Source organism: Pyxicephalus adspersus, chromosome Z, assembly GCF_032062135.1.
Source record: "Pyxicephalus adspersus chromosome Z, UCB_Pads_2.0, whole genome shotgun sequence".
NCBI classification, from domain to species: Eukaryota; Metazoa; Chordata; class Amphibia; order Anura; family Pyxicephalidae; genus Pyxicephalus; species Pyxicephalus adspersus.
The window spans coordinates 4,914,012-4,922,806 of record NC_092871.1 but is presented as its reverse complement, the minus strand read 5'-3'; the positions used below and the strand labels follow the sequence as shown (position 1 = coordinate 4,922,806).

Below are 8,795 nucleotides of genomic sequence, written 5' to 3'. Positions count from 1 at the left end.
AAAGGCAAGCCGGTGACTTCTCTGCCCCTTTACCCATGCTTAGTACCAAGTGCCAAGTGCTTATCTACTGAATGAATGCAAGCTCTTGCCACCAGGAATCTCTTGGCTTGAGGTGGGTGGGTTGGCTATTAGCTTGCCAATTCATAGCCACTCCAGCCAAAGAGCTCTCCAATTAGCAAAACTTTCACTCCCAGCAAATTGTCTTTGACTCACCAAGGGGACTATGGAATGGCAAACCAGTGGCCTCTCTGCCCCTTTACCCATACATAGAAGCAAGTGCCAAGTGCTTACCTACTAAGTGAATGCAAGCTCTTTCCACCAGGGTGGAGGAGGTAGATCGGTTATTATTATTTGCGAGTCCATAAACCAAAGAGCTCTTCAAAGCTTTTCCTCTCCTCAAATGACTTTGAGTCACCAAGAGGACATGTGAAACCTCTGCAGGGTGACTGCTGTTTGCAGGCATGGCTAAGGGTCCATTTCTGCAGCATTCTGGCAGAGTTCAGGCTTTTCTATTTTAGACTGTGGCTGCACTCAATTGTAAAACCAATTGTAAGTCTTTGCACACTCTGTTTGCTGCACCTGGAATGCATTGAGTGCAATATAACTGAAAGCTGAGTTGGGTGTTTAGGTCCAAAAGATGCAAAAAACACTATAAAATTCCACTACTAAAAGCTTGTTTCTTCTTTCTCAAGCCAAAACTTTGTAACAAGGCCACAAAAGCTTTTCCTCGTCCGCATTGTGACAGATGTAATCCATCCCTTAAACAAGGCCGTTACGTCAAGCTTTTCCGTTCCCAGAATCTTCCCCCTACTGAACGGGATCTGGAGAGCTGACATCATAAAGAACAATCCAAATCCCTCTCTACATCCCTCCTGTTTGTCATTTGGAAACCAAACCAGACAAGCAAAGACCTTTTTTGTCCTTCTGGTAAATTTCCCTCTGATGGGAAGTAGATTTAACAAACAAATCAATTCTTAGTATAGTCTATAGTTACTGGTGTCCATCTGTTCCACGCCCTAAAGAGCCCGTATTCTGTAACACACAGATGGCAAATGCCAAAGTAATGACTTCATTAACTGTAAGGGATACAGCCGACCCGATAATTTACATCACATAAATGATGTTCCTATATCATTGTTCCATCCCCTTGTACAATCTCTTTACATGGAGTCTCAGTGTAATTGTTTTCAAAGACTATTGAATTGCTGCATGTTGAAGATTTTGTTTTTTTGCAAAATGATTTCCATTTATTGTGTTTTCCTTGAATATGCAACAATCTTATAAAGCAAAGTGATATCAATTTATTAACAAAGAATGTTTAGGCTGCTGAAGGGTCAACAAGAAGCCCTGTCGGGTATTTATCATTGTGTTCCTTATGGGAAGTCTCATCCATCCTATTTATCTTGGTGACTTTTGCCACGGAGATGGAAAATGAAATTAGCACATTTAGGCTGGATTCATGCAGTGAGTATTGTGTTAAGTACGATGATAGGTTCAAGTGCTGCAATACTTTGTTAAAACATTTAATTTTTTGGGGAAAGGGGGGATCACCCCCAAACCCAGAAGGAATACATTATTCATAGTATTTATTGCTAAATTTTTTAACATGAAATGGGAAAGTACACCTTTGCTGGGTCCACTCTATTTTAATGGACCATATTGGGGTGTACTATGGCATTTTGGAAAGCACCGTGCAAAAATAAAAAGTGTCTGCTTTTCCAGAGCACACCAATGCAATACTGAACCGATGCTTTAAAGCCTTGCATTGGGACTGAGATAGGCAATGTTGCTGGTGTGAATGAGCCCCAATAGTGGTGGAAATTTTTCCAATGGGATAATGAGTTTGGGTGAAGACTCTATAAGACCAGATTTCCCTTAATTTGGAAAATCTCCTCTTACTTCGATTTGTGTATACTGGTAGAATGAGCAAATTGCCTCCCATAACTTCTCAATTCCAAGGCGTTTTATTATGGTATGTTTTATTCTTGTTGGCAAAAAACAAGCCAACTGTGGTAGGAGATGCAGCTGGCCTAGAGAAGGGGCATTTATATTCTGCCCTGGAAAACTAGGGATTTAGAAACCATTGCAGCCACCTGCAGATGGTAAATAGTTGCATAAATATTGCACACCATTGGCAGGAAGGCTGCAACTCTTTATCCATTAAATTTATATATGCAATTAAGTTAACATCACAATAAATAAATAAAAAAGAGAATAAAAAAAAGGAAGAAATAAAAAAACAAATATGAAAATTGCATCTTTATTCAAATCCTTGGGGCAAATTGAGCCGAACATACCTCTGGGTATAGTAAGTTTATGCCTATGGTAGGCCAAGACAAAGGCCCATATAAGCTTATTTGCAAACCTTCACAACATGAAGGCCAGTTATAAAATAAAAGTTTGACATATAAGAGATAAATCTCGTCAAAGAGTAGCCGAAGGTTGTGTGACTGCAAGCTCAGGTCATAGAAATCCGGCTCTGGGCTTACTGAAAACTTCAAATTGCCTACACAGTTCAGCCACAGTAAGAAAAAAAAAAATAGTGAGTCCTATTTAAAATCCTCTGCCTGTCATTGTCTCATCACTTTAACAGTAGCTGCATTTCCTGTTAAATGACACATTGGCTTCCCTACCTTGCTCGGTCTGTTGCGTCCCCACTGAGTTGGCGCTGGTGTTGAGCACGTCGTTGACAGCGGTGTCACAGTACAAGCCCCGCTGGACGTCATGTTCGCTGTCGGTCTGGTCACTCTCCTCGTGCCCGCTGTCCTTGAGACTGTTTCCCTCTAAGTCCTTGAAGGTGGAACTGCTGGGTTGAAGAAAAAAACAATAAATTAGTGTCAGGTCAACTTTCATCACGTAAAATGTTTCCTGACTGTAGCGGGTAATGGTTCACCCCCTGGGCTAAAGCGCCCAGAGGGATGACATCTCCCAGTAGGAGCTACAGCTGTAAACCTGGAAAAAAAAAATCTAAATTCTTCTTTTCACCGAGAAACAGTTTGTATCCTTAAAGACAAATTGTAGAAAAATAATAGAGTGAAACAATTTTCCGTTCTAATATATTTCTACCAAAATCTTAAATAACTTTGGCCAATTCTGTAATCTTTATAATCAGCTGCCAAAGGCAGAAAGGTGGAATTGGATTTGGATTGATGGATTTGTCTCTAGTTGGATTTACTTGAGTGGTAAATATGAAACAGATTGGGGAAGAATAGGGCCCCAGCCTGGGCACCAGCTTTGGCCCTCAATTCTTTTTGATTAGCCTCAGTAAAGTAGGCATACAAGAAGCCTCCCTTTTTCATTGCTTATACCAGCATGGATCTCCCCATTGGACACCAACAGCCCACAAATGCATTCTTCCTTCTGAAATCACAGCTACAACTAATTGTGCCATAAACCTGGTTTACCATAAGATTGTAGCTGGGCCCCTAGACACCAAATGTGCCCCAGGCTACACCTATATGATGTCAGTAGTAGTAGACGGAGAGGACCCTGAGCAGAATGGTGTCTTTGGAACATTTTTGCTTTTCATTGACTAATCAGCTATATCAAATGACAGTGATGGGGGATTACAAGAAGATTGACATTATGTTACAAATCTTTTGGGACATTTAACAGCTCCTATAGGACGTCTATTATTTTTCTAATATCTGGAAGCCATAATGTGTGCAAGCCTTTACTGCTTGCATATTGGTAGAAGCAGGAAATCTCAATGATGTAGCTGAAAAAAACTGAATGTATCCATCTATCTTTCCATCCATCTATTCGCCATATCACAACAGGCAGCCCATAAAGTGCCGAGAAGCTTTTCCTCCCAATCTTTGTTTTGTTGCACAGCGGTGTTTGGTGTTAAACCTGACACCGGGGAAAGCATTATGTGGATGAGTAAGTGAATTATCCAGCATTATGCAATCTTATTATTGTGCAGTATCGATGTAAGTGTTGAAGGCTAATACAAAGCTTGACATTAATATTGATAATAAACTGGAATGTCAAAACGGCAACAAATTCTACAGCCGGATAATGAAATCACAATGCATTGTATTAATAGACTGGACGTATCATCTTCGCCAGATCCCCGGGAACAGACTGGCGGAAAGTGATTTTTGCAGCACTGAACTGGAGAGATATGCAGCTGATGTTCACATAACAAGGACAGCTCCACAGCTCCAATATGGAGGAACATATGTCAAGGAGCATGCATGGAGGGGTGTGCATCTCCCATATATTGTAAGCATTGTAGCTGTCAGATGTAATTATAGCAGCTGTCTTAGCATAACATATGATAAATATATACAGTACATAGGAAACTCTGGAATTCCAAAGACATGGAGATGTATTCCAAAGGAAATAGATTTTTTTTTATTTTGTGATCACAGCTTTGGTGGGTCCCAGGTCACTTTTATCAAGGCCACCTATTGAAATGCTGGTCATAAATCACTTTATTGTCTTGAATACTTGAATTCTCCTTTGGATTTCCCGAGAGTACCCTAGCCAAAAGTGATATTGCTAATACTTCAATGATAATTCTTAAATGATCACCCAGAAATGATGACTACTGTCCAAGTGAAAGACTCACCTAATAAATATTTATATATTTTTTTGGTATCTGTATATGTCACATCACAAGACAGAAAAAAAATCACGACTGCACAGTGATTGCATGCATAAAATGTATTTACTATAGAGAGGATTCCCAATGAATGAAGTCCACCCTTGTATTTCTGGTTCAAACCTAATCAGCTGTTAAAGAGAACTATTTGCCAAACCAAACTAAACTTGGCATTATACACATTTGTTAGGTAGACAAAGATATTATGACCCTGTATAACTGTAAGTCTAACTGCTTCTGAAATTGCCTTTGGGTTGCCTTCTGTTAGGTACAAAGAGAGGTTTTTATTTTGCAAGAAACAGGCTTTGGATGTCAGCGAGTTAAAGAAGCATTGCAGAGGGAGGGGTGATTTTCAGAGTTCTTGTATGTAAGTATATAGGAGGGGTATATGAATGTCTGTATACAGGGCCACCGCATTCTGTGGTCTGCTGATCCTAGGGAATAACACATGCACTTGGACCATCAATGTATGAGGTGTGTGAATCAAAGGAGAAGAATGAACCAGAAAGAGGGGAAGGGAGAGGAAAGAACAAAGACAAGAAAAGGAAAAAGGAAATTGAAAAGAAATGGAAAAGGAACGAGAAAGGAACAAGAATAAGGAAATAGAAAAGAAAGGAAAAAGGAATTGAAAGGGAAAGAATGGGAAAGGGAAATAAAAAATGAAATGTAATTAAATAGAAAGGAAAGTAAAGAATGGGAAGGAAAAGGAAAAAGTAGGGGAAAGGAAGAGGAGGGGAAAAGGGAATGCAAATGAAAAAAAGAATGGAAAGGAAAAAGAGTGGAAAGGAAAGCAAAGAAAAGAAAAGGAAATGGAAAGGAAAGAAAAGGAAAGAGAAAGAATAGGAAAAAGAAAGGAAAGGAAAGGAAAGGAAAGGAAAGGAAAGGAAGGAAAGAAAAGGAAGGGAAAGAAATGAAACGAAAAGGAGAGGAAAGAAAAGAAAAGGAAATGGAAAGGAAAGAAAAGGAAAGAGAAAGAATAGGAAAAAGAAAGGAAAGGAAGGAAAGAAAAGGAAGGGAAAGAAATGAAACGAAAAGGAGAGGAAAGAAAAGAAAAGGAAAGGAAAGAAAAAGGAAAGGACAGAAGAGGAAAGGAAAAGGAAAGGAAAAAAAGGAAAGTAAAGTAAAGGAAAGACAAGAAAGGGAAAGGAAAGGAAAGAAAAGAAAAGGAAAGGGAAAAGAAACATAGAAAAAAACTAAAAAAGCGGAAAGAAGAATAGGAGAAAATAGGAGAAAGAAGGAAGAGAGGGGGGAAACAATTAAGAAGAAGATGCAGAAAAGAGAAAAAGAGAGAGTAGAAAAAGTATCAAAAGATGGATGAAACAGAAATACAACTTATGCGGTGCTAGAGTATGTATGCTGTGACTGGTAGTTGCACACATGCCATTTTTCTTGCCCTTACTATACATTTAGATGGGATGAAGCCCATGAAACATTTGTTCTGGGTCCATTATTCTCTATACATTGGCTATACATTGTATACAGACACCAATTGATGTCAGACATAGCCTGGGTTGGATGTTTACCTGTACATTATGATATGGACAAACAGAAAAGCACTTTGGGTAGCTTTTTGCTGCCGATGGAGTCATTTGATAGAATTACAGAGTGATAATGTTCTGGTGAGTGCACATTGATTCCGACATTACGGAGAGGAAAAAGGAGTATTTGTAACAGTACATCACAGCCTTTCATGCTCTGCAAGTTGATTCTCATTTGATCTTGTTTTTTAGCTGAATAAAAATCAACTGGGGGAATATCTGCGGCGGGCCTATTTGTCTGTGAAATATGTGTTGCGGAATCAGAATCTACGCAGACGCTTTTACATATGAATCACCTTGCAAGTTTCAGCAACGCTCATCTTCAAAAGATTTATTCTTTTGTGGCGAGTATAAATAAATAAAAAGACTAAATAAAAAGGATGAAGGATATTTGAGGCTGCTCGCTTCATAATGTGCAGCAGAAGGCGAGGCTGTGCCGCCCAATTCGCCCTGACCTACAAAAGTCAATTATATCTTACAAGATGCTTTATATAAAGATCATCTAATAATGTTTAAGGATACAAATTCAGTGAGAAATAAGAAGGGAAATATAGATTCCCATATACAGCTTGATTGCTCACCCTGTAAAAGAAATCTGCTCTCTACAGTGAGCCTTCACTAGCCTGAAATGATGGACGCCATAAAAAAATAGAATGAAAAGCTAAAGTAGAACTAAATCTTATTCTACAAAATAGTTGAAGTGCTTTGTAGTGCATTGATGAGTTCCCTTTTGGAACCCAGCACACAATGCATCTCACCTGCCTTGCTGCATGTTGCATTAAAGCGTTAGTAAGAACAAACCCTATATGCTGCTCTGCATTGAGCTAGGATGAAATATTCCAATATTTAAACAAACTGTACTGAAAAATACATTTAATAATGCTTTCATGAATACACAACTGCATTAAATTGTGTTTGTTATATCTCCCCAGAGTTCAGCTTTAAATTAAATGTCAACTTCTGTTCTAGAGGCTTTTTTACATAAAAAATGTAAATGTTAGCATACAGAATATTTACACAAAATAACAGTGTACGGCAGGTTTGCAGGTCTTTAAAGAAACACTGCAAATTATGTTGAAAGAAAAAAAAAACAATTGAACCTTAGAGCACCTAAATACGTTCCAGGTGGATCAAAAACAAAGTGAGTTTAGGTTTTTTTCTAAGGCTGCTACAGCTTGAGTAGAAAAGTCCGTCCCCTGCCAGCATGCTGCAGAGAAAGACATTTGTTCTTTGTGCGGAAGCAGTGGTCTCCCTGCAGGGGTCCGGCATCTAGCTATGTCATATGTATTGTTCTACAATCAGCAATGAATGTAGACCGCTGGTAAATTGTTTTCTGCTTCACTGACAAAACCCGGGTGAAAGTCATTCTCCCACACCCAGGAGCTCTAATTTTCTATAACAGGTTATGAACTATTAAGGGGAGGGCAAGACGCATCAAACAAATAGGCAGCAATGGGAATTATCAATTTTTAGTTGATATTTGAAGAATTTGTCTGTTTTTGGTTCATTGACTTACCTATCTGTCAACAAGGAGTTCAATTAGGAAGCTCAACAATCCATTTACAAGCCAGTAAGGGTTCTCCACATTCATTTTGGAACTCAAGCTAGTAGTTGGTCCTTATCATGGTCAGGGTTTCCAGAAATAGACTCCAGCATTATGAATAGTTATCCAAATCTTTCTATGTAAAATGAAGAGTCTATCTCCCTTGGTCCAAAGCCAACTATCTTGGTAGAAGGTCAAATTGGTCATTTCAATGGTTTGGTCTTACAACTGGAGTCCCCTAGGCCAAAAATCTCTGCAATCTCACATTATTCACCCAAAAATGAAAATTTAAAACTGCACAGATAGCCAATGAAATGAAACCATCTCCTGAACAAATATAAAGCCAATGCAATATAAAATGTAACTTAAATATACAGCAGACAGCAATCCTATCCTATTGTGATTTATAGGCCCAGAACCTTAACTCCCCTCGTATTTATAAGAAATGCAAACTGACGGTCACTCACTTATAATAAATCATAGGACGATCCCAATGGTGCGATCCAATAAATAATAATGTCGGCAATGATTTACAATCTGCTGGCTTGGGTAATATATTTTATATCAGAAATAAATGGCATGTACAAAGATTTATAAGGCAATATGGTGATAATTCTGAAAAGCAGACAGAAAACTAAAAAAATAATTGCAATTTAACTCATTGTAAGTAATTTACAGATGTGATGGGGAGGGGATTTTTAATGGGAAGAGCGATGTTACACAAGCCAAATGGGACGACATTGTGAATGATGTGGGGAAATGCCGATGTAATGGTATCATAAACCGCCGAGCTACACAGGAAATTTCTAAGATTTGAAACATTGTTACTAATTGTTTGATTATTCTTCAAAAACAGAGGAACACACAGCAATTTTAGGATGATTCTTCTAGCTGATTTGAACATGTGGAAACAATTTATCACACAAGATTACGTAAGGAATTTTTGTAGTGGCTTCATGTATAATATGGGATGTCTCATCAAAACTTTTCTTTGTTAAGTTTTGGAGAAAGTCAAGAAAGTGTTATAACCTCCCCATGTTGGAAATTTAACTCTTAGTTTCTCCTGAGGACCTACAATAACTATCCACAACTCTATGAATCTTGG

General features: G+C 38.5%; 1 protein-coding gene across 7 annotated transcripts in view; it reads right to left on the bottom strand.

Moving 5' to 3' along the window:
- Window positions 1–8,795, bottom strand: part of PCDH19 (protocadherin 19) — a 129,013-nt gene that overhangs the window by 43,863 nt on the left and 76,355 nt on the right. For 5 of the 7 annotated variants that reach the window (XM_072430130.1, XM_072430134.1, XM_072430132.1 and 2 more), the window contains one exon: window positions 2,634–2,806. In XM_072430130.1, coding sequence (XP_072286231.1) covers window positions 2,634–2,806 — 173 coding nt within the window. The remainder of the gene's footprint in view (window positions 1–2,633; window positions 2,807–8,795) is intronic. The other 2 variants (XM_072430131.1, XM_072430133.1) reach the window with 1 other exon arrangement.